The sequence below is a fragment of the Cryptotermes secundus genome, unplaced genomic scaffold, assembly GCF_002891405.2.
Source record: "Cryptotermes secundus unplaced genomic scaffold, Csec_1.0 scaffold70, whole genome shotgun sequence".
In the NCBI taxonomy this organism is placed as follows: Eukaryota; Metazoa; Arthropoda; class Insecta; order Blattodea; family Kalotermitidae; genus Cryptotermes; species Cryptotermes secundus.
In genome coordinates this window covers 417,270-444,296 of record NW_019734964.1, presented here as the reverse complement: position 1 = coordinate 444,296, position 27,027 = coordinate 417,270, and the positions used below count along the sequence as shown (strand labels likewise).

The window sequence follows — 27,027 nt, the reverse complement described above, 5'->3', positions numbered from 1 at the left end:
GGGCGCTCATATTATAAGGTAAGGTTATAAAAACCATCTTTTAAGATCATTTTAGTGAAAGTTTCATGCTTCAAGGCGTACCATTCACTGCTCAAATACTAAAAAACCTGCTTCCATTGAAGATATAAAGGGCGCTCATATTATAAGGTAAGGTTATAAAACCACCTTTTAAGATCATTTTAGTGAAAGTTTCATGTTCCTATCTCATAGAATTTAAGAACAATGATGAATAAATCATTTTCGAGCAAAATTTAAATGGCCGGCTGAATATATTACCGCAGGAGACGCAGCCGCGGAATTTAAATTACCGCGTCAAAGGGTTAAAAATTTGCGGGTTCATACTAAAGTATATAATTACTTTCACACAGTACAGTTAAATACACATTATTTACTTTCTACCATGAACTGGGTATGGATATCAGGTTGGGAATAAATAAAAATAAATAATAATAAAAAAAACCCCTGAAATAGTGAACTGTAATATTACATTCGTTCAGCATATTTGTATTTGTATTCCAAATGTGATGCAGAACTTGAGCTATTCCTTATATATATATATATATATATACGTCTCAGCCAATGTACACAGTAATGAACTATTTGATTCCCTCCTTATCACAAAGTCTACCCCAGAGAGTTAGTTAAGTAAATATGTCATCAAAATGAATACTGTTTACAAAACCTCACCTGTATGGGAACACTTCAATGGTGGTACTGTAACCCAAGGTCTGCAAATGCGAGTTTATGGTGTCTGTAACATTTGCTGAAATTGTCCGAGCTGATCTCAGTGACTCAAAATAATCCTTCGATGTTTTCAAGATTGTGTGATATGCCATGAAATAGTTTGCTCCGACATGGGCAAGGCCGTGTTCATCCACTTCATATCTAACACCCTGAAAAACAATCATTCATAAAGCACTACTTAACTGTCAAGAGACCAGATCACCAACAACCCATTACAATGTAAAACTGAGTAATATCTGCACATCTGTCTTTATCAACAGACCAACTATGAAGTGACTAATCAATGAACTTCATATTTGGTGACATTAAATAGTACTTAAAAATGTTTATAAATTTTAGACACAAAATGGCATATACAAATTATAAAAACCCCATTCACATGTTGCCACAAATTTCCAGTACTTACAATGCAATTCCATCAACTAGACATCGCAGAATGTGGCTCTGTTTTCATTTACTTTTGTAAAATTACAAAAGACCTGTTTTAAAAAACTCCAACAAATAAACACATGCATTTAGCAACTCCATTTCCTTTATAAACGGTCAGAGATATGTTGTTTTAGTACCAATTTTTAGCTCAAATTTTTCTCCATCCAACCCTTCAATTTCTGAAATTTTAAATAAAACTGATATTGATCCAATACATACCTGTCCGTAAGCCGCATGTCCAGCCTTAGCACAGGATTCATCTGGGTTATCTTGCAAAAAGAATGGGATGTACTTTTCAAAATCAACTGGAACTAGTCGACCGGTTTTTTTGTCAACACGAATAACACAGTCTAAACAGCCAGAATCTAAAACAAGAAAAGGGAAACACGGCTGATTTAAAAGACAACGATACATTATGTGAAGTCCTACTTGCCACACTAAAAATCCATTCACCACCACAAAACCTTATGAAGTAAAGTAAAGCTATCCCTGTACCAGGCCGTGAAGGCCCATAGGGTTGTGAGATGTTGAGGGTCCCACACCATCTAGACAATTGGTTCAAAGATGGCAGTAAGGTTGTCAGCCTTACGGACTGGCCACACTTTACTCCCCAGGAAAATTATTTAATTAATTCCTGGTACTCATTTCTGTTGGAGGCTGAGTAAACCCCAGGGCCTAATGCGGCTAGAAGGATTAGGTCAAATGAAAAAATCCAATGATCTCATCAAGCCTTGAACCCGCGACCTTCCGGCTTGTCGCATAGCCCCCAACGAACTACGCTACTGCGTGCCCCACACACATTTAAGCTACTTTTATTATCTTTCCTCTTCCCCTTTCTCTATGGCTAACACAATGAAAATAAAGTTTCTGGCAACCCATAAACATCAATTCAAAAAGAAATACTGAAATGAAGTTCATTAATATAAATTACTACTGCAAATATCTGTTCACAGAAAAATTAACCTCCGCCAGGCAAACAGACACATTTTTTCCAAGCCTTACTTATATGACCCATACACTTATATGTAGGTTGTACTGAAAGTTATGAGCACCTTTTTTTTGCATGCAACCTGGGAACAGCAGATGAAAGAGAATACAGTGGTAGCTGGAACCAGCTGTTGTGTTCAACTCTGACTGTCTTGTGATGTCAATAGCTTGCATCACGTGACCAGTATCACTCCTAACAAAATGGCCGACGATATGTCATTTCACCAGTGTGCTGTCATCGAATTTCTTGTGAAAGAGGAAATCCCTGCTACAGAAATTCACCAGAGACTTCAGCATGTTTATGGAAGTGTGTGCATGGGTGTGAGCAGTGTTTGAAGATGGGTGAAACATTTTAAAGATGGGAACACCAGCATCGAAGACAAACCTCGGAGCGGTCGTCCTCAAACAGCCTCAAATGAACGAAACAAGGAAAGAGTGGATGACATCATTCAAGATGACAGGCGCGTGACTGTGGACGCAATAGCCCAAAAACTTGGAATATGGCCTAATGCGGCTAAGGAGATGATTGAAAGTTTGGGCTTTAGGAAAGTTTGTGCTCGTTGGGTCCCATGGTTATCGACCGAAGACCATAAAGGTCAGCGAAAAACCATCACCTCAGAACTGCGACGAAAGCGATGATTTTTTGCTCTGTATTGTGACAGGTGAGGAAAGCTGGTTTCACCATTTTGAGCCTGAAACGAAACAGCAGAGTATGGAATGGCACCATCTGCATTCTCCATCAAAAAAGAAGGCAAAGACAGTGCCATCAGCTGCGAAGGTGATGGGCACAGTCTTCTGGGATGCAGAGGGGTTTATTCTGGCCAAATTCCTGGAACCTGGGCAAACCATCAATGCTGCCTGTTATGTCCAGACGCTGCACAAGCTCTGTCGTGCATTGCGCGATAAACATCAGGGACGAAACATCATCATCCTGCATGACAACAGTCGCCCCCATGACGCTCGCCTCACATTGGAAGCAACTGCAAAGATAGGGTGGGAAGTTCTTCCACACCCTTCCTATAGCCCGGATCTGGCACCCTCAGACTACCATCTTTTCAGATTTGTGAAGGATCAGCTGCGTGGACGTTTTGAGACAAGGGAGGCAATTCAGAAAGCAGTGCATCAGTGTCTTTGGATGGCTGGAACAGAATTTTACAGAATGGGAATTTTCAAACTCCCAGAATGCTGGAAGAAATGTGTACAAAGAAGTGGCAATTATGTGGAAAAATAAAGAAAGGTCTGTAGATTGAGGTAGTGTATTTGGTTTGTCAATAATAAAGCATGTTACTTTACAAAAAATTGCTGCTCATGACTTTCAGTATGACCCTCGTATTTAAGGTAAGTTACACATATAAAAGTTATCCTTGTGCTTGATTAAGCATCGTGCCATGAAGACACACAGGGGACTTTCTTAACCCAAGCACTAAAGGGGCATGGGCAGCTTACTGCTCAGGACAGTTTACACCAGAGAAAGAGCACCCAGTTCCTATTGGAAACGAGGGTGGGGACAAGAGCTACTCTTGTTGTGGTACAGAGAAGTAACCGTGCCATATATAATCCACCATAATAAAAAAATACATAATCATAATAACAAAACATACGGCTATGCGGGCAGAAGGAACTGTTCTGTGGAAAGAACCTGCAACATCCGGAATTAGGAGCTGACCAATCATAGTAGTCATCTATCCATGAAGCTGCAGCTCTAGCAATGTACGTTCTGTAAATATGAAAGCAAAAAAAAAATGCAATCACTAAGAAATGCTGTAGATACATAAATATGTCTACATTATGGGTGAATGGGTGGCATGATTCATGAAGTGCAACAATTTAATCTATATAAATAAAAATCCTTTTCATGTTCTGTACACTACTGGCCACCATCAGAAGGTAAAGCCAATACTAGGAAGGAAAGACTTTACATGTATGATACACACAGGTTGTTATAAAGTGATTTATACCAATATACATGTAAATCAAGATAGGCTAAAATATTAAAGTCAGTCAAATAAGTTGTGTTGTTAAAAGTAACAGACACTATAAGTTAAAATTAGTTAAATATTCTTGCTGTATGAGTTCATGAACAGAGCAATGGCCATATTTTCCTGCTGTTAGTATGTAAAATATCTTGCATGGTTAGCTGTATATTTGTCTGCAAATACAATACAGAAACTTCCAAATTATGTATCTTCGTTAATTGAACATATCAAACTGCTGCTCCTGATGACCTTGCTGTTCATTCATCTGTTAAAAAGTGTGATTTCTTATATATATATACATTTTTTTTTGTGGTGTATTTGCACTATGCAGGAACTGTTGAGCCACAGAAGCCTTGGGGTGCACACACAATGTGAGAGTTGTGGATTGTATCGGTGCGTTGCTAGGTGACAACTCTGTGAACACTTGGATTGCACAACAGGAAGTGTGAGTGACATCACATACCCCACTCATCCTGTAACTATGAAACACTCAGTAAACACCCCTCGCCGCTAGGCTGTGACGTCACGCAACAGTGGAGTCCGTGCAGACTACTGCTAGGCAATCGGTACACTCGATGTCACACAACAGTGGCAGCTATCACATAACTGTTTTCTGTGTTGTCAGTGCGGAAGCTACATAACGAGGAGTATATGTCAGTGTTAAATCAGAGAGAGTTACTAGTATTAAGAGCAGCATTCAGTATGAGTTGAAGTCCAGCAGCTACGAGTTGTTATCGAGTTGTATCGAGTGAATGGAAGTGACTACAGCAGAAGTAACTGGGACAATAAAATTGTGAATTGTGTAAGTGTAAGAGCGAGTATTCAATAAATTCATTAAGATCCAAAACTGTGTGAAGTTCTTTGTCGCATGACAAACACCCAACACGTGACAATATATATATATATATATATATGTCACGTGTTTTGCCACTGATGCCGTTAGNCAGTATGAGTTGAAGTCCAGTAGCTACGAGTTGTTATCGAGTTGTATCGAGTGAATGGAGGTGACTACAGCAGAAGTGATTCGGACAATGAAATTGTGAACTGTGTAAGTGTAAGAGCGAGTATTCAATAAATTCACTAAGATCCAAAACGGTGTGAAGTTATTTGTCACGTGACAATATATATATATATTGTCATGTGTTTTGCCACTGAAGACACCGTTCAGATTGTTAATTGGTTTATTTAACAACCTAGAAGTCGTAACTACAATTAATTATGACAATATTACGGGTTTACACACTTTACAGACTTTACTCACAAATCTCTTCACACTACCTTCAGTAGTCTTCACGTATTAATAATGTNTGTATATTGGGATCTGAGTAATTCAGACCACTTTTGACAACAAAATACATTGGGGGCCCAATGGATAAATAACGGCTCATGTTCTGAAACAAATATTTAAATCACGAACATGTTTTGTTCTGGTAAGATGGTTTCTGTGACCTCTGGATAATGGAGTTATTAATTATTTAAGAACTAAAGAGGTTTGAAAAATTCAACAAACTGATACACACATAAACAATGTGGAAAAAATTCTAATGTCCTGCTCTGTGACATTGACATCTTACATTTTCAATGTGATAGTCATTATAGTTTCTTTTTAAACATATTATTCTTGTGTAAGAATTTTATGTGGGCTACCTTGAAATATTTAAGAACATATGAATCTTCAGACATTGAGAGTTCTTGGTCCAGACCAACTTCAATGCCAGGGATTACAGCAATACTTGTGCATAACCAGCCAAAAAATACCACCATCACAGCAGCTCTGACCGGTGTCTTCATTAGCAAAGGCACGTAGAGAACCTTGAAGAGCTTGTATAGGATTCCCTCAGAGCTGGGATCTACTTCAGCCTTAGGACCATGCATGAAGCAACAAACATCTAATCTATTGCCCTGTAACAAATGTCAGGAAGGTTAACGCCAATTCACAGGCCTTAAAATTAAGAAATAAAAAATGTCAACTGCGTAATAACTTGAAAGTATTTGTTACTTGCATACAATTCACAAGCATCATACGTGGGGCAATCCAAAAGTTTCCAAAATTTGAATTTTGCGCGCGAATGGTTATGAGTACATAGAAATACCACTAGGGGTCTCCTCACACATCCTTCTTGAATCAGTGTGGCAAGCGGCATTGAGTTGAGTGGTTGGGTTTATTGTTGGTGAACGTATTTCCATTGTTGTGTTTCCGTGAGTTTGTGGTTTTGTGATGGCTGACCTGAAGGAGCAGCGTGTCTGTATAAAGTTTTGTTTCAAACATGGGAAATCCGCTGCAGAAACACACCAAATGTTGAAGCAAGCTTTTGGTGAAAACAGTTTAGGCCAGACAAAAACTTACAACTGGTATAAGCGTTTTAAAATTGGCCGAACATTGACTGATGATGACGATCGTTCAGGACGACCGTCAACAGGCTAAACACCAGAAAATGTTGCAAAAGTTAGGGATCTGATTCTGCAAGATGGTAGGCTGACCACCAAAGACCTCTGTAACACCTTGGGACTAAGTTATGGTACATGTCAACGAATTTTGTCAGAGGAACTGAACATGAGGAGGATTGCGGCAAAGTTTGTGCCACGACTGCTGCAAAATGAACAGAAGCAGCATCACTTGGAAGTCTGCAGGGAACTTCAGCAACAGCTTCAAGAGCATCCAAACTTTCTTTCGAAGGTTGTCACTGGTGACGAAAGTTTGGTTTATGGCTACGACCCTGAAAGCAAGCAGCAATCGTCGCAATAGAAGAGCCCTTCTTCACCTCGGCCAAGAAAAGCTCGACAAGTCAAGAGCAACATTAAGTCCATGTTGATCTGTTTTTTTGATATTGACGGGATTGTTCATAAGGAGTTCATCCCTCCTGGTCAGACAGTCAATAAAGAGTTCTATCGTGATGTTCTAAGGCGTTTGAGGGAGAACATGAGGAGAAAACGTCCAGAGAAGTGGCACATGAACGACTGGGTACTCCACCATGACAACGCACTACCGCATACGGCTTACATTGTGCAGGAATTTTTGGCTAAAAACAAGATGGCAGTTGTTCCCCATCCACCGTACTCGCCAGATTTAGCTCCATGCGACTTCTTTCTCTTCCCCAAGATGAAAATCAAGTTGAAGGGGTGAAGATTTGATACAGTTGAGGAAATTCAAGCGGAAACGCAGACGGTACTAAACACCCTAACAAAGAAAGACTTCCCAGGGTGCATCTGAAAAGTAGCAGAAACGATGGGATCGGTGTATGTGCTCCCAAGGGGACTACTTTGAAGGTGATGGTGCAGAATAAGATCTAGGTAAGATGTAATAGTTTTTATTAATATATTTTGGGAACTTTTGGATTGCACCACATATTAAAACTTACAGCGTTATAAAAACGACAGAAGCTTCAATGTGTGCCTTGACATAACATTTTCCTTCTTTTAGATGCTGACAGTGCTGCTGTAAATGACAATCACTGGGTAACCAGACAACTCTCAGGTTTTAAGGAAAGCATAAATATATAAGCCTCATTTAAACAAAATAAGATAGACAGATAAACTAGAACTGTCTTCCCACATTTAAACACACAACAACAAATATACAGAAGTGTAGCAATGACAAGGGATATAACTTACTGCTTGTCGTATGGTGTCCAGAGCTAACAAACTGACAAAGCAGGTGATCTGAAGTAAGAAATCGATCAGCAGAGCCATTCCTGCATACAAAGCAAATGCACGAACTGCAGGCATGTCCGATAAAGCTCCTGAAAGCAAAATTGTGATTATGAACATCTCATTTTAAAAAGAATTTCATAATTAAGAAGGTGCTGGAACCTAGCACGATATCCAATATATACATAGTTACCTGTGCTACAGTATCTGTACAACTTGTTGGGAATGAGTTTTGCTACATTCAAGGCTTGTAGTAGTGCCTCAAAAGCAGAATGAGAACAATTATATATACAAAATAAACACAATGTACTATTCCTTAAATTATTATGACAAGACTTCTTAGAATGCACAACAATGCTTTTTAGGTTGGATGTGTACTGCTTGTTTCATTACATCCAATATACTGGCAAACATTACAATTGTAATGTTTCAGAGAATGTCTAAGAACATGTGCAAACCCAATCAGTGTGCCTGCTTTCGCTGAATATTTTTGCAGGTTCCAGACAAAGACCAATATACAAAGTATTACTTTCCCCTATTTAGTGAATTCTGATTCTGTAAATATTCTGCATTTAATGTGAGAAATTTTCAACTCCCAACAGCTCATACCCTGACTTACATCAACTGCTACGGTAATATTTATGCGTTCTTACTGCTGGAAATCATTACAATTATTGAGGTATCCTGGCTCCAATGCTTAACTACATATGTAAATAAATTATCATAATTGTATATGGTACAGTATGTCTTATAACAAAAATAATAATTTGTTGGTTTATGTTTGTATAATCCCTCATTCTGTGAAAACCTTAATTTTTGTGTAAGGAAACCAATTATTCCAATGACTCATTAACACAAGATTTCAATGTATGAAGACTGATGTCTTCTGGGACATGACACCATATCATTTGATACTTAGGTACCAACATTTTGAAGAAATGTGTAGCCCCCATCTCCTTCTAATGAACTATATGGTGTCACACTCTTGGAAACAATATGCCCCATATGAACCTGAAATCTCATATGCCTAAGAAGTCAGCAGATCAGTGTGCTTACACAGCCAATCCACAGACTATTCTAGAAATTCACAGTGACATGCTTGAAGTCTGAAAGCTGAAAAAAAAAGATAAAAGACCAAGAAGTACTGAAAACTGTTTCCTACATTTTTAGCATGTTAACATAGTCACTGAAACAAAAAACTTAAGATAAAACATTCTCTGCTTTGTGTTAAATATGAACGTTCTGTTATGCAAATACTTTTCATATGGTAAGTCTTTTTGTAGATTTGATAGTTTCATATATAAAGAATGCCTGATGGACATGCCACATGCTCTTTATACTGCTGATCCTGTTTAACAAATACATGTCTTATTTCACTGTAATTCTGAAATTTGATTAAGTTATCTCTCTCACTGCTACAGCTACAGCTGTTTGTTTTGTGGCCATTTCAATTTAAACTCCATTTAACCTTCATGAAGACATTTCTTTGCTATGCAGTGCTTTCTTCTGATTTCCTCATTTACTCTAAGTCAGAAGCAAGGACAATTTCTCGAACTTGTGTAATGCAGTATTGCACAGACAAATAAGAAAGATAAAACTATTCTCCTTTCAAATAAAGTCAGTTAAGTGAAACGCAGATTACCTAGAAAGAAACAACATGACTCTGACAAGCTTGTCAGGAGCATGGATGGCCCGACTTGGGCAACAACACGACCTATATGTTCCACATGGCTTTCATTTGGACGGCGAGGTTCTCTCTGATGTGTCTGCACAAGAATGAAGATATTGTCGACGCCCACGGCAAGTACCAAGAACGGAATTACCTGAAATGATTTTATTAACTTCAGTATCAGATACTTGGGAAACCACTACATTGGCTTAAAATTACTGGAGAAGAAAAGAAAACAACAGGAAAACATACCAACATACAAAGATGGCTGCTCATTGAAGAAATAAGGGTCAAACTGAAGTTTGGGAATGCTTTCCCTGGAACACTATGAATGCACAACAAATTCAGAACATATATCAAACATTCCTACGGCTCAACACTTACTTCAATGATGATTAAGGTTGCTGGAACACCAATAAAGCCAAAGAAGCCCACTGAGCAACCTACAGAAGCAAGTACAATTAACACTCCTCCTAAACCAAGTGTCACTTTGCTGTCAATCTGAAACAGAAAAACAGCTAACCTGAGTACTACAAGCTCTTCCATCTTACAGTTTTAAGTCACAGTGCAACATACAAAGAATACTGTATCTGTCCATTTATAACATACACTTTTTTGCCCATCAACCAGTAAATGTTAAGAAGGGAAACATTTTAGTATTTCCTTTGAGCACTGTNTTCGGGATGAATTAACAAGGAGGAGCCTAACATTTTACTTCAAATGTTTTAAACTTTTAAATATTTTAACATTGACGGTTTAATTTGAGGGCAATTTCGGATGGAATGCGAGAGTTGAACGTGCATTCAATATTCCTAGCAAGTGTTGTGCTTTTACACATCGACAATTGTAGCAGCGTCCACGCAGCATATATACTGTGTACATTTAAACAACGCCAGTGTTTTCATGTGTTTGTAATATGTGCCTCTGATGATGGTTTTATTAAACCGAAACATGTAAGGCAAATGTGATAAAGAAGTGACCTAAAAACATTTGTTACACTCGACGGACTTTCTATTGACTTCGTGTAACTAGATTACTTGCAATTTAAATTTCATCACAAACAGAGCATAGAAACAAAACTGCGATAATACAAATTAATATACAGATTCTAATGGTTAAGTACATTTTGAAAACTATCAAAACTACAGGATGGAGCCTATCTTTTCACCCTTGTTTATTTACCGATGAAATGGTACTTACTTCTGTTCCCATTCAAGAGCTGGTACCAGTTTGGTCTTGTTGTGATAGTTATTGACAAGAAATGTAAGGATTACTGCTGTGGCCTTCTCATAGCTTGGTTCACCTTGTAATGACTCTCCAGCGTTCAAGAAACCACCTAAAGCTATGGCTGGATCGACAGGGCCTCCATACCCAGCAAGGCATTCAGGATTGTAGTAATTCCTGAAATTACATAAAACAGAATGGAATTTGTGGCCTTCTGAATTATGACACTGCAAAAGCTGGATTTAGCAAGAAGAATCTTTTTACCAGCAAATTGGACTTAAATTTTAGGAAGAAACTAGTGAAATGCTACAGTTGGAGCATGGCTTTGTATGGGGCTGAAACTTGGACACTTATAGCAGCAGATCAGAAACACCTGGAAAGCTTCGAAATGTGGTGTTGGAGAAGATCAGTTGGGCCGATTATGTGAGAAATGAAGTGTTATTTAGAGTCAGCGAGCAGAGGAATATCCTACATGAAATAAGAAAACGGAAGGCTAATTGGATTGGTCATATCTTATGCGGTAACTGCCTTCTAAAAGAAGTTATTGAAGGAAAGATAGAGGGGCGGATAGAAGTGACAAGAAGACGTAAGAAGATGCTGGATGACTTTGGGGACAGAAGAGGATATTTTCATTTGAAGGAGAAAGCTCTAGATCGCATCAAATGGAGGAACTGTTTTGGAAGAGACTGTGGACCTGTCGTCTTGATAGATTACTGATGAATGGTTTTGAAGGTGGTTATAAACATTTTGCAGCCTCCATCTTCAACCTTGAAGATGGATATAGCAAATTTATTTCTCTGTTTTATTTAATGATACTTTCAACAGTTCAAACTGTTCAGTGATGAACAGCAGGATGATCAGCCCATACAGTGACAGGCTATGTGCTGGATGGCCATGGTTCTCTTCTCCACAGCATCCAGACTAACTCTGGGGCCCACCCAGCCTCCTAGCCAATGGATACTTTGGCCTCGTCCCCAGGGGGTGCAGGGGGAAACAGCAGAGGTGTGAAGCTGACCACTCACTTCCATCTAGTGCTAAGTTCAAGAAAGGTATAGCTATACCTCCACTCCCCCATATGTATTTATGGCACATTGTTTAACTAATTAACCACAGGGACAACTTTACCTTTACAGTGGGATGATTAAGGATGAATTGGAAAGGATGTGGAAGGAAGCAGTTGTAATATCTTCATATTCAGCTGGTGGAAAACTACAAAAAACAAAGGCTGTCAAGATAATCAGTATTCAAGCCAAGATCTGAAATGGGAACCTTGCAAATACAAATCAGAAGTGTTATGCCCTGACCTAACAAATTAGGCTTAAAGTACCTAAAAAATGTTGGTAACCACCTAAAAACTATACAGTGTCTTAACCCAGGAAACCCAGTATCTACATAATATGTTGCTAAAGTTTAGTACTTTACAGATAAGTACAAATCTTTGGCAAGCTTTAAATAGTACCATAATATTCTTTCTGTTCATGTCTCTACCACAATTTGTCTACATTCTATGCAGTTACTATCCAAAGAGCATATAAACACCTTCACTCGAAAGGATGCGCAGACCAAATAGCTGTCCGGAACATGAAGTAAAGGGGAAAATACTAGCAGTGATACCAGTTATCAACCTTCAGATGTCTACTACATAGCTTGTAATTTTAATGGGCAATCAAAATCAGGGAGGAGGTACCTGATACTATGAACTGGCAAACACCATGCAAGAGATATAAATGCATCATGTATTATATATACCAGAAGCACACATTTCACCAGTAATTTTATTTATTCAACACAACAGAAGAAATGGGAAAGTACATGTTGAAAGAACCTACAACAAGATCTGAAACACTGTAAAATACGAAATAATAATAAAAAATCCACGATTTTAGTCTGCAAGCGAACTATACCGACAGAACAACCGCCGCTTATCGGCGAAGTTAGTGCCAACTTTTGCAGATAGAGGGTGTTGCGTGGTAAGCACAATGAATCCCCACGGCCGTTAATTTCGGTTTTCTAGACCGGAGCCGCTTTTTCTTTGAAATAGCTCCTCAATTATCCAAAATAATATGAAGAAGAAATTTGGAAAACCTCTGAAAAGCTGCATAATTCATGTTTTATACAATCTGTAATATGCCAGTTACAGAACGAGAAAGAGGAGAACAGATGGTGAAACTGACACAAAACCTAAATAAAAGCCTCGAATCTAAAAGATTTAAGATGTATGAAATACAGACAGATAACTAAGTAGATACTTACTGCGTGCACTTCACAAAATGATCCAAGTAGTTCACAACAAATCCTTCTGGATCAGTTTCAGTTTCATTAAAAAGTTCTTCACTATCTTGGAAGTAGCCCCAGACACTCTGAACCGCACACTGTCTTACATGGGGTGGTCCAGTGAACTGTGATGTCAACGGAGCAAAGCAGATCTTCTCTAACCCACTGCCTTCTTCACTTCCAATCTGCATGAATATCAAAACACCAATAAATACCTTCAAGGTTATTAATATGTGGTGACTTCAGAAAGTTCTCTAATAGAAGCCATTTCCTAAATCTTGTGCTATAAACGTCCTTACGTTCAGCTGTCTCTGAAGTCCTAGATCTACTGCAACAGCCTCTGAAGCCACTTGAACATCAGCTCCACCTTGCAAAGCTTTTTAGCTGCTCTTTTATGTATCGATAGAGGTAAAAAGTGGAGAGTGCAAAATCGGGAGAAAACAGCATAGCACTGCTTCTGTACAAGCAATGACTGATGTGTAATGCATGAACACTTAGTTTTGGTTGTCCTCATTATGGGATGCTTCACATAACATGCCTTCTGTAAACAGCTGAGTACCTCCTTAATGATCTGTCTCCTAAACCTAATGCTGGCATCATATTCTTGAAGCATCAGCAATCTCAGTGTCTGCGAGATGTGATGCCCTTTCAGGTCCATATTGTGAATGGTGTGGCAACACGCAACAGTAATTCAGATTTTACTGCCATCATCTCCATAATCTTGTCAGTCATCAAAGCCCACAACCTCATGGACGTACTTTACTCCATTTTTGATCTACAATGTTGCAGTCATAATATTGTAGTTCATGACCATCCTTGAAGCTGCTATGCACACAAATACGAGGGGCATTCAAGTTCTAAAGTCTCCAAATTTTTTTTTCTCAGGACTGGGAGCAGATAAACACATGCAGTTTAGTTTAAAATACGTGTCCACCCTTTGTGAATGCGTGACAGAGATGGCAGCACTGTATGGCACACAGAACTATAGTGGTGGTGGCGAGAGTGAAGAGTGTTTTTGATACCTAAAATGGCAACGTTTTCGTTACAAGAACAGCGAATAATCATTCGTTTTCTCCACTTGCGTGGTGCGACACCCATTGAAATTCATCGCCAGTTGAGTGAGACATGTGGTGATGGTGTCATGAATGTGAAAAATGTGCGTTCATGGGTGCGACAGTTCAAAGAAGGCCAACGTTGTGTGACAACGAACCAAAACAATCTCGGCCTCGCACCAGCTGGTCTGACCACATGGTCGAGCGAGTTGAGAAAGTTGTTTTGGAGGATTGGCGATTGAGTGTGGAAAACATCGCCTCCAAAGTTGGCATTTCCATGGGATCTGTGCACACAATCCTGCATGAAGACCTGCGAATGCGGAAAGTGTCCTCCAGGTGGGTGCCACGAATGCTGGCAGACGACCACAAGGCTGCGCGCATGGCAATTTTCCAGTCAATGTTGACATGTGATGAAGGCATGAATGGGACTTTCTTTTCATCAACTGTGACAATGGATGAGACATGGATGCCATTTTTCAATCCTGAAATGAAGCGCCAGTCAGCTCAATGGAAGCACACATACTCACCGCCACCAAAAAAATTTCGGGTAAGCGCCAGTGCTAAAAAAATGATGGTGGCCATGTTTTGGGACAGCGATGGTGTAATCCTTACTCATTGCCTTCCAAAGGGCACTACGGTGACAGGTGCATCCTACCAAAATGTTTTGAAGAACAAGCTCCTTCCAGCACTGCGAGAATAACGGCCGGAAAAGGCTGCACGTGTGCTCTTTCACCAGGACATGCACCAACGCATTGGGTGTACACGACGCAGCAGTTTCTTCATGAAAACAACACTGAAGTGGTTTCTCATGCTCCCTACTCAGCTGACCTGGCTCCTGGTGATTTTTGGCTTTTCCCAACGATGAAAGACACTCTCTGTGGTCGCACACTCACCAGTCATGCCGCTTTGCATCAGCGATTTTCCAGTGGTCAAAACAGACTCCTACAGAAGCGTTCGCAGTGGCCATGGAATCATGGCGTCGACGTTGTGAAAAATGTGTACGGCTGCAGGGAGATTACGTTGAAAAGTGACAGAAGTTTCAAATTTTTTGTATGATTATTGTGTGAGAAAAAAACTGGAGACCTCAGAACTTGAACACACCACGTATCTTGGACCAAGACACTGTTTACCCACCATATACGATCTGAAGCAGCTGTAGTTTCCACCGCCAGTTTCCCCAATTGCTGGCAAAATCTCAAAGTCTCCCTGTGGTTTCCACAGTTTGCACTCCTCTCTGGTATCAGTGACACAAGTCTAGCAGCAACTGAACAATTTCATTCCATATATAGGGTGAGCATGAGCAGGCTCCAGCCCACCTGCCCCCACGTTAATATATGTGCTTGTGTTATGGAAAGTTTTGAAGTTACCATGCTCATACTTTTATTACAACAATACAAAAAAAATACAGTGCAACGTGGGGGCACACAACAGTGTTGTTGGTTATGGCACTAAGCTACAAGCCAGAAGGTCATGGGTCCAAGCCCCGATGAGGTGGATTTTTTTCAATTGATCTAATCCTTCCAGTCGCACTATGGCCCTGGGGCTGATTCAGCCTCTACGAGAAATGAGTACCAGGAATCTTCCTGAGGGTGTAAAGGGTGGCAGGCTGGCACGCAAGGCTGACAACCTTACTGCCATCTGTGAGCCAACTGTCTAGATAATGTTGGACCTTCAATGTCTCACTATCCTATGGGCCTCCATGGCCTGCTACATGGATAGCTTTTACAGCGCAACACACATTTAATATTTTTCAATTTGTGTTCACTCATTTCACATTGAATTTCTTACAGCCAGAGCCCGACTATTTCAGCATTACACTTCTTTCATTTAGAGTTTAATATTCAAATCCAGTGTCCTTAGAACATTAAACAAAGAATTCACATACACTATCAAAGGCAAATCCAAAATATTACAGCGCTTACATAACCATATACATGACAAGTAATCTCTAATTTGACAAGAATTTCACCTCATTTAATTCTGAGCCAGAGCGGTTAGAGATGCCTGAGATCAACACAAGCATTGCAATTAAAATGATACAACAATGAATTATACCTTTTTTATTTCTTCCTGAAGGGACAGAACTGTCTTTAGGAAAGTACTGTTGAAAGCAGGTCCAAAAACTATGGGTCCATTTGAAGTATTGTGAACAATCTGCAAATAAAAAAATTTAAATATCCGTTACATATCTAATAATTTAAATATCATATTTCTTCACATATTACACATTACTTGTGTTAATTTATTTTTCAGTTTGTATAAATACAAGTGATGAAATATGATTTGTCTAAAATAATTAACTTTAGATTACAGGAAGTTAAAATAGAGAAATGTAAATACACTTACAGACTTATATCCTGATGCATGGATGATAACCTGTTCTGTGCGGTAGAAGGGTTCAAAGTGGCTATCAAAATATTCTCGTTCAACTCTTGACCTGCTATTCGGTGAAGCCCACAGTTCTACTGGGTTTGTGGTTACGTTTATGTATTTGATGCCATGACCCAAACCAACTACCACACACAGTCCCACAAACAAAACAAGCCAAGGATAACGAGCACAGCCTGAAAATAGAATCAATGAAATAAGACTACATCTAGATTCTATAAAGATTATGAATCTGATTGTACCTAACTCTAGTACAATACAGCCACAATGAATGTAAGGAAATTGGAAAATCCATTTCTGAATCTCATATGCACTGCAGATGAAACACAATGTAATTCACTGACTGACTTCATATCAAGTTAAACGCACCAGATTTATATTTTCACACATGAGAAAATGTCAAGTCTGCTGAAATTGAACATAAATATAATTAATGCACTATGCTGAATCTGAATACTGTACATCAAGGACTAGGAGCGTGATAGCGTAGTCAGTATAGCAACTGGCTACAAGCTGAACAACCAAGGGGTCGAGGTCGAGTCTCGGTAGGGTCAAGAATTTTCTCTTCTATATGTCATCCAGACTGGCTCTGGGGTCCACCCAACCTGCTATATCGGCGACTCTTTGCCTGGGGTAAAGTGGCCGGGGCGTGAAGCTGACCACTCACCTCCAGCTAGTGCTGAGGTCAAGTAAATGTGGATCATTACATCCACTTCCCCAAATGCCTTCGCACAAGGACAACTTTACCTTTGCATCAATAACATGGTGGCTATGTGAAAACCCTGAAGGAAAACATGCACATGGACACAGAAGATATATTTCTAATTATAAAAATGATAAAGCTCATTCATACAAATTTCTAAAATAGTGTTACATTATGCAGTTGAGCGATTTTAAAGGAGCACCTTCCACTTCTTAGAACAAAATCCTTTTATCCTTGAGGGGGGTGGGGGGGAAGAGGTATAGATTCAGGACCCAACTTTATTGACACAAGTCAATAATGGTTTTACAGAATGAACATATACAGGCTCTTTAGTCTATTTCAGACTTTCACGGAAGTTTAGTGCTAATGTGGATCCTACCTTTGGATGACACCATATACATGTGGACCACATTTCCAACACTTTGGAGAGCCCTACGGTTTCCATCTTCATGACATCTTCACCTTGGAGATGGATATTTAAAACGATGGCACTACAATCCACACATACACGAAACCATCATCTAAATCCTCCATAGCTTACAAATTGTAATTTCAAAACACAGAAACAGAACAAAATAAAAATCACTGGTTGACTGCAACACATTGGATGCTCTTTCATAGAAAAGGATTTCTATTAAAAGGCAATGTTGTCCTTGTGCTTAACTAATTAAGCATTATGCCATGAAGGCTTTTGGGGGAGTGGATGTATAGAGACACATTTTCTTTACCTTGGCAATAGCCGGAGGTGAGTGGCCAACTCCACGCCCCTGCCACTTTACCCCCAGGGAAAGAGCCCCTGGTACCACTTGGATAGATTGGGTGGGCCCCAGAGCCGGGCTGGACGATATGGAGAAGAGAAAATTCTAGCCCTACCAGGACGCAAACTCTGACCCCCTTGGTCATCCAGTTTAACAATGAAGCTCGCGTTGTCACACTTGCTTGAATGTGGGCAGTTCCCACAAGTCCATAGGCAGTCACTATACTGACTGTGCTACCCTGACTCACCAAAGGAATTCTATTACTTCTTCAAAATGTCTAGAAAGTTGGCTCCTTTATAACTCGCGAATGCCATGTATTAAGGCAATCACATATATTTTGAAAGCTCATACTTTTCACGGAAATTTACTTACCTGTGCCGCACCACCAAAAAAAGTCTCCCAACAAAGCATCTGTTCCGGCCCCTAACTTTTCTAGAAATGAGGGTGAACCCTGGTCCACATGTTTTGGTAAAGCCTCTTCATTAGGACTAATCACACCTGGAGAAAAATAATCAAGTGGTTATGGTTAACAATGTGGAATTTAAAGGTAAATTCTCACAGCAAACATAACAGGGAGCTCAAAAACTATCTGGCAAGATTCAGTAGTCAAATGAACTTGTGCTCATTTCAGTGCAATGAAAGGCTATTTCCACTTACAAACAACTGCTCTGTAGCAGGTGTGAAATAAGTTTTGGTATGTGGCCCATATTATGTAAAATAACTGTTCTATGTGCCAGTACAAATATAGTAATAAACTCTATAGATCAGGGACTCTTTCTCAATCATAGCTGCTTAAGCGATTCAAGTTGCCCACACCTTATGGCACAGCAGTGGTTCATTACCATGTTCACAAGTCTGTTACTGGACTCCACCTTCAGCCTGTTATATCTAGTTTATACTCCCACTTCTTTATGACCCTTCTTAATATTATCCTCCATGTCTAGATATTCCTTTTCATGTTCCAACAAAAGAAAGATGAAAGAAGTTCTTTTGCATCTCTGCTGAAATTATTCTATTAAAAACTATACAGATCAGTGACTAACACACCTATACTGTTTACATGTATATGACTTCAGATACAAAAATTCTTTGCAATGCAATACGTTGCTTGAAAGTCAGAACTACTTCACAGGCTGAAGGTATTCACACCTGGTACAAAAACATTTAAATATATGAATTTATCTACGGGCACTACGAACTGATCAAAACATGATACTAATGTTCTTATAGCAAATGAATCTAAAAAAATTAAAAAGAGTATGCTGAGCAATGCTGCATGGGTTCAATACATATCAATCTTCTGAGGAGAGGAAAATAATTTCGATATCAGCAGAACACAGAGTAAGGGACAACTGTTAAGTTACATTTAAAATCTGAACTTCTGGGGTAGATTTTGCAGTAGACACATGGAAGAGGACAAATATTTCTACCATTTATCTTCTTTCAATAGTGGTGGTTATGGATGGTCATATCTTCTGGGATACAATGCTGTACATTCTCTTGAAAGTCAATAACCATTACGGAGGAACATGTTGCCATCAACTTGCAGAGCCTTCTACCAACTTCACATTCATTTCTTGCTAGCTTTACTCTTCAACCATGAAGGAGGAAGTGCCATTTTTCTCTCTTGGATTAAAATTTACTAAACAGCATTCTATCCCTGAAGATAAACGCTTCTTCTCTGAAGTTCAGAAAATTCATTACTTACGGCCACAAAAATTCAAAATGTTTCCACTTTCAGATAGGAGAAATGTTATGGAATATGGTTTATATTTTAATGTATCTTCCTAATTTTGGGGTTTTTACATGTTATAAAAAATGTTACAAAAGTAACATGCATACCTCTAATTATTTAGCAGCAATATGGGCCAGTATGAAAAACACAAATAAAACTTGTGGCAATTACACTGAAGTCAGAGCAACAAGAGTTCATAAAAGATAAATTGGCAGACATAGGCACTATTATGCAATAAATCTACTAAGCAGACTATAGATCTTTACTAAAAGGGCACATATAAATACAATTAAAGACTGGAAGAATTTTTGCAGTTAGTATCCATGATCCAATTCATTGCATTTCGATCACATGGAAGTCACTAACTAAATCAATTGCATAACAGATCAGAGGTCTTGACACATACAAGCCTGATATCGCACAGAGCAGAGAATTTAAAAGCAGTTCATACATGATTTCATCATAATGGATGTGAATATTTTATGGTGCAAACACTGACCTACTGTCAATCACTGCCATCAGAATAAACGTGTGATAAAGGTAATCACAAATATACAGACAACTATCTGACAATTCATCAAATGAGGGATAATTTTTCTTACATTCCCACTTCTGATTAAATTTTCAACAAAACAGGCCCTTGAATAAATTGGATAACTTAAAATTCACTTGATATTCCACAAGAAGCTTTGAAAATTGCTGCCGAACTGATATCATAAAACCACTAACTTCATGGAACAGACTCCTTGAGAAGCTAATAGTTGCTCAGTTGGTCATCACATTCACTGCCTTCTATGGAACCTGAAGGTTCTTTAACATATTCATAAAAGTACACCACTGTTCCCTATCCAGAGCCAGATCAATCCAGCCGACAGCCTACCACCTTATTAACTTAGAATTCAATACCCTCCAATCTATGCAAACTTGTTCGAAATATCATGAACAACTTTCCATTTGTATATTACAAAAAAAAAATTATATATATATATATAAAGCTATCCTTGTAACAGGCCGTGGAGGCCAATAGGGTTGTGATATGTTGAGACTCCTACATTTTCTAGACAATCAACTCACATGTGGCAGTGAGGTTGTCAGCCTTGCAAACTGTCCACCCTTTACTCTGGGAAGATCCCTTCTACTCATATCTGCTAGGCTGAAAATCCACTGACACGATTAGTCGCGAGCGGCTAGCCGCTCTTTGTTGCGTGTCCGTTAGTTGTACATATTAAGCGTGCGACAGCTCTGCCGCCTGTGTGCTGTGTTCCAAAACTTAACCGTGCGCGGCTCATAAAAGCAATACAAATAACGGCTTCGAGTGACAACACTCGACAAACTGCGCGCGGCTTGTCACGTCAGTGGGTCCCTAGCCTTAGGAAGCTGAGTTGACCACAGGGCCATAGTACAGCTGGACTGATTAGGTCAATTTAAAAACTGGGAATCGAACCCACGACTGCTTGAATTAAAACTTGATTAAAATCAGAATGTTTAATTTTTAAAAGATTAATATTCTTTTTCCAGTAGCAAAAGTATACAATTTTCTGCTCTAAATGCAAAAGCACACTAAAACAGAAAGTGGCATGCTTTCACACTTGATCTTCAAAACCAGAAGACAAAAAGCATATAAGGAAAAATCTTTTTTTCTGAATATATAGTATAGTATAATACATACCATGCTTGCAAAATCTACAATATGATTTCAAACAGAAACATCAAGAGGTACACAGACACAATTAAACTGTTGTTTCATAACATGTGTAGTAAATAAGGCAAGATACTAAAAAATAATCCCATGAATTAGACAAACGTAGCCCCCTGAGGAAAAGGAGCAATCAGAATGCTAATTCCACTATTCCCCGTTATGCTACACTTTCACTTATATATCAATGGCCATCACTTAACAATTACGCGGTAGCGTAGTTGGTTGAGGCACTATGCTACAAGCTGGAAGGTTGCAGGTTCAAGTCCTGATGAGGTCATTGGATTTTTTCCAACTGACCTAATCCTTCCGGCTGCACTATTGCCCTGGGGTCGACTCAGCCGCTAACAGAAATGAGGACCAGGAATTAATTAAATAATTTTCCTGGGGAGTAAAGCACGGCCAGCTCATAAGGCTGACAACCTTGCCAGCATGTTTGAGCTGTCTAGATAATGTGGGACCCCCAACGTCTCACAACCCTATGGGCCTTCACGGCCTGTTACAGGGATAGCTTTATGTTACTTTTTACTTTTACACCCAATATATTGTGGCATTCCACCAGAAAGCTGGAATGGTTGAGGAGAAGAGCTGATTTCCTAGGCAATGACTAACATTCCCATGAGAGTGGCTACGAATGCTTGACATAATGACCGATGTTACCACGGCAGTGGCTACGAAGCACACTAGCAATTCCTAACAGTGGAGTTTCCACCGTTACACATAAATTGTTGAAGCAACGTTTTGATAGCAGCAAGAGGAATGAACCCTTCAAGATGGTATTCCCTATTGAGTCTGCGTGGAAGTTACAAGAGTCCGAACTGCCACATGAGACCAGTTCAGTTTGCATATGACCTTAGAAGAGTAGTCAGTCTTCAGTTTGGCAGTAATTGTGACTGTGAATAATTGCACCTGTAAGTGTAAAAGTGAGCGTCAAATAAACATAGTAGTCAAATCCAAAACCCGCGTGAATTATTGTCGCGTTACATAGGCAACACGCAACTGGTGTTAGAAGTGGTACGGCTCGGATAGGGAAAAAGTTAATGGGCTAAGATCACAAGGAAGCATGTCACAGCTGTCGTAAGAAGTGATTGGATTAGACTGAAGACATGGAACAAATACTGGAAATGCTGAAGGCCATGCAAGAAGACAGGAAGGCCGACCAAGAGGAAGTGAGAGTCAGCCAAGAAGGAATGATAGCATAAATGGACGATGATAGGACTGACCAAGAAGAGTGGAAAGCCTGGTGAGAAGAGATGGCCGTCATGCAAGAAAGGATGGACACCAGCCACAAGGAGATGGTGGCCAAAATCGAAACCGAAGGAGACGAAGAGACGATGGCCTGCCGAGAAATGATGGAGGCACATCTGGAGAAAGAGCCGACCTCAGGGAACAGGAAACCTGAGGTGGCACAAGATGTCCCTAAAAAAGACGTGAAAATGATGCCGGTCATAGGACCGAAGAAGAAGCGAAGGGACTGAAACCGCCAGAAGAAAAAGAAACGGGCCCAGAATCAGGATGGGTGCCGAAAATGACTGGCTGTCGCCCACAGAGGGATGAGCTACTGTGCGAAAGTGGCACAGCAGATAAAGCAAAACGACAGGAACGTGTACTGTCGTGCAGCAGTGGCATGATGAGGGAGAGACATCTTCCAGGAAGGACTGGTTGTCGTCTGAAGAGGGATGACCTGCCATTCAAAATTGGCACGGTGCAAGGAAAACTTCTTTGGAAGGAACCGCACCAGGGACAAAGTGTGTTAGGAACCTCGAAAGGATGGATGCTCGGGAAGAGAAAATGGGTGCAACAGCAATGAAACAGAGGAACAAGATCTACAGAAAGATGACCGGGCATGAGACCATGAAGCAAATTACCGAATCTCTTATCCCATCATAAAACATCAAGATTTGGAACTCGTGGAGGGGTCGACATTTGCCAAAGAGACACAAAAAAAATGAAACAGTGCATAGAGGAGGAGCCGGTAATGTAGAAGCACCTGTCTCCCCAGCGAGAGTGAAAATGTGAGAGAGAAAACGTTGGATGAAACTGAAATGACCGAACCATACCATAGAGCTGCTTGGGACGAGCACCCCTGAAGGAGAGGGTGAATGCGTTAGAATGAACACCGCAAAAGATACGCGAAAAACTGCAAGACCGAATGCAGACGCTGCTAGCAGGAATCCTCGGAAATGAAGGAAAGGAAACACCATTAGGCTGTTTGGGACGAACAACCTTAAGAAGGGAGCAATGTGGCATGCCACCAGATCGCTAGAATGGTTGAGATCAGAGTTGATTTCCTAGGCAATGACCAACGTTCCCACAACAGTGGCTAGGAATGGTTGAGATCAGAGTTGATTTCCTAGTCAATGACCAACGTTCCCATGACAGCAGTTAGGAATGGTTGAGACCAGAGTTGATTTCCTACACAGAGATCAATGTTCCCATGACAGCGGCTATGAAGCAGAACGCTAGCAATTCCTAACAGTGGAGTTTCCACCATTACAGACAAAATGTTGAAGCAACGTTTCGATAGCAGCGAGCGGAATGAACCCGTCGAGATGGTATTCCCTATCTAGTCCATGTGGAAATTTAAGTGTCCAAACTGCGACGAGAGACGAGTTCAGTTTGCATTTGACCTTAAAAGAGTAGTCAGTCTTCAGTTTGGCAGTAAGTGTGATTACAAGTGTAACAGTGAGCATCCAATAAACATAGTAGTCCAATCCAAAACCCGCGTGAATTATTGTTGCGTTACACAGGCAACATGCAACAATATGTATTCACTAAGACAGCGAAATAATGCACACCGATAGCATATGATAATGCACACTGGTGCAAAGTTCCATTTCACAATTCTGATTTTCCTTCTTGATGAAGGGTGGGGGAAATGCACTACTAGCCAGTAAAGCAATAAAAGCACTGCAGATCTTAAGTTATCATGGCGGTGGACATGAAGATCACATAATCTTATGGGATGTGATGCTAAGTTGTTCAGTAGATGGGTACAAATATGTCAGAGGACTGTGAAGCCTTTATGTTCAGGATAAACATACAGAGATTCCTCTGAAATGTTGGTAACCATCTCCCAATTACACTGCATCACATCCTGAAAGACAACAACAATAATAATAATTAATTTCAGATTGTCATAGAGTAGAAAGCATTATTCTTCAATGGCACATTATTCAAGATTTGCAAAACAGACACAATATGAGTACTGTTCTTGTCACTGAGACAGTCATATAAACTAGTGCACTTGTTTACGTCACATCAAAACACCTTGGAACTGAGCACATTTAGAGACAGACAGAGAATTTGGTTCAGTGCCAAATTAGAAAGAAAGATGGAGCCACAGGCACCAAGAGTTCAACAGCATGCAGTTATCAATTCATTTCAAAAATAGTTCGTTCATTCAACTTTCTCACCATAAACAAAACTAACACTGTCCACCATTAGTACATCACATTGATTTCATGCATAAACACAATATTAAACTTTCAACACACAAAAATTCAGAAAAAAGTGTTAAACACTTGAAGAGGTTATAATACAGAGTGACTCAAAGACTAATTTTAACACTTATATGGAGTTTCCCATTATAGGAATTTTGAATAACCATTTAAAATGACACCAAAGCTCTTTGGAGAAAAACTGAAAAGTTAGGACTTGGATGCATACAATGTATGAATTTCCCAGAGTCATACAAAACACATTATGTAGGTACCCCTTATAGCGTTAATATTTTATTTGACTCACCCTGTAATATGCAAAATCAAAGCAAGAATCTTATGAACGCTTGCTCAGCATTCATAAACACAATAAAGTATGGATGGCAAGATTTACAACTTTCATAACCCCTAAAAAATTAACATACTAGATCTTTTTGATTGCAAGGGACTTTCTTCCTCATCTGCACCGAGGGCAATCCGAGATTGGTTAATACCAGCCAGCCGTTGTCCAACGATGTGTCTAACCTCATCTGCTCCATCACCCCGTACCAGGCTTGCTGTAAGAGAGACTTGATGTATAAGATCAGATGATCAGATCTCCAGCCTTCCAACCATTTGACACGCTCTACAGAAAGAAACCTATCATTTTATGTTTATTCCTGAATTTAAATCTGTCTATACAAACATGTCAAGATACTTTAAACTGAGGGAACACAACTGGAAACGTTTATTACCACAGCTTCTATCTTTTATTGTTAAAGCATCACTGCTGGTGGTACAATTTGTCAATCTAATTAGTGTTACTTTAATCTAGAGACCCAGAATTAATTTCAGATAAAATCAACTGGTTCATCTGATACACATTTTTATGCATTCTTTATACAATGTGCATCAATCAAGATTTAAATGTTACATTACATAAATGGTGATAGGCTACAGAAACCAAAAAGTAAATAAATTCAATATATTAAACATAGATATCCTATACAAGATTTAAATATGAGGGACTAAATAATATGCAACACATTTTATCTGTCACACTACAGAATGTAAAATGCAAAGAATGCATCCGAAGAATATATTTTCATAATATTACTTTATGTGCAGCTTGTTTTGCAAAAACTGCCTAACATAGCCTCCCTCATGCCTGAAGAGCATACTTCTATCTTTTCCTTACAATTCAATATTCTAAAATGACAGGAAACAGCAAAAGCTTGGAAATTTTCTGAATCAGTTATGTGAATGTTTTGAAAATTTAAGATAAAAACTACAAGGATAAAATAGGCAAGAATACTCAACAAAGAGTTATCAGCCATCATAGAAAAAAGCTCATATTGCAAATCAATACGAATTCTGATATGAAGTCTATGAATGAAATATGATCACTACAATTCTGAATGATGCTGCAGGAGAAGCATTAAGTTACTTCCATCACAGAAATGAAATGCACATCCTACTACCTACTGTTCCATATGGTAAAAGTAAAGGGGTCCCTGTAACAGGCCGTGGAAGCCCATAGGGTTGTGAGATGTTGAGGTTCTCACATTTTCTAGACAATCAGCTCATAGATGGCGGCAAAGTTGTCAGCCCTACGCGCCAGCCGCCCTTTACCCCCAAGAATATTCCAGGTACTCATTTCTGTTAGAGGCTGAGTTGACCCCAGGGCCACCGTGGGGCTGGAAGGATTAGGTCAACTGAAAAAAATCTAATGACCTCATCGGGACTTGAACCTGTGACCTTCCAGCTTGTAGCATAGTGCCTCAACCAACTACGCTACCGTGTGCCCCTTGTTCCATATGGTACCCATTCAAATTCAACATGCCACTTCATGGAAACAAGTCTATGACCACAGAAGAAGGCACCTTAATAATGTGGTGTCATAATACATGTTTAAAAAATAGGTGCAAAGATACTGCACATACTTTTTCATATGTACTTGACAGATCAAAGCCTTCTACTATCCTAATTACTGTCTGGATAAAAAGCCGATGTAAAAAAAAAACAGGGAGAAAAACAAGCATTTCTTATTCTAGTATTTATCATCACTGTGATGTTCATTCCCAGTAACTCAATTTCTAAAATATATTTCTCAAATTTTGGAAAAAATGAAACTGTCTGGAGATAAAGAAATTTTTGGTACACGAGTGGTGGTCAGATGGACTAATACACTCAGAAACAATTGAACTGTATTCATATAAACTTCTAAAATCTCATACCAGTGGGTTTATTTCCTTTCACCTTGTGCTTCTAACATATTCCTGTCTAACCAATTGATCAAGTTTGAAGCCAAGATGGCCCCAAAAC

General features: G+C 39.4%; 1 protein-coding gene across 1 annotated transcript in view; it reads right to left on the bottom strand.

Annotated features, from left to right (window-relative positions):
• Window positions 1-27,027, bottom strand: part of LOC111869032 (NPC intracellular cholesterol transporter 1) — a 74,471-nt gene that overhangs the window by 15,132 nt on the left and 32,312 nt on the right. Inside the window, exons 7-21 of the mRNA XM_023860218.2 lie at window positions 25,149-25,280; window positions 18,225-18,350; window positions 16,350-16,567; window positions 16,059-16,157; window positions 12,931-13,136; window positions 10,654-10,854; window positions 9,838-9,976; window positions 9,427-9,607; window positions 7,749-7,876; window positions 5,784-6,038; window positions 5,450-5,527; window positions 4,472-4,516; window positions 3,762-3,921; window positions 1,393-1,538; window positions 688-893 (exon numbers count right to left, since the gene is read on the bottom strand). Of these exons, the coding sequence (XP_023715986.1) occupies window positions 688-893; window positions 1,393-1,538; window positions 3,762-3,921; window positions 4,472-4,516; window positions 5,450-5,527; window positions 5,784-6,038; window positions 7,749-7,876; window positions 9,427-9,607; window positions 9,838-9,976; window positions 10,654-10,854; window positions 12,931-13,136; window positions 16,059-16,157; window positions 16,350-16,567; window positions 18,225-18,350; window positions 25,149-25,280 (2,320 nt within the window). The remainder of the gene's footprint in view (window positions 1-687; window positions 894-1,392; window positions 1,539-3,761; window positions 3,922-4,471; window positions 4,517-5,449; window positions 5,528-5,783; window positions 6,039-7,748; window positions 7,877-9,426; window positions 9,608-9,837; window positions 9,977-10,653; window positions 10,855-12,930; window positions 13,137-16,058; window positions 16,158-16,349; window positions 16,568-18,224; window positions 18,351-25,148; window positions 25,281-27,027) is intronic.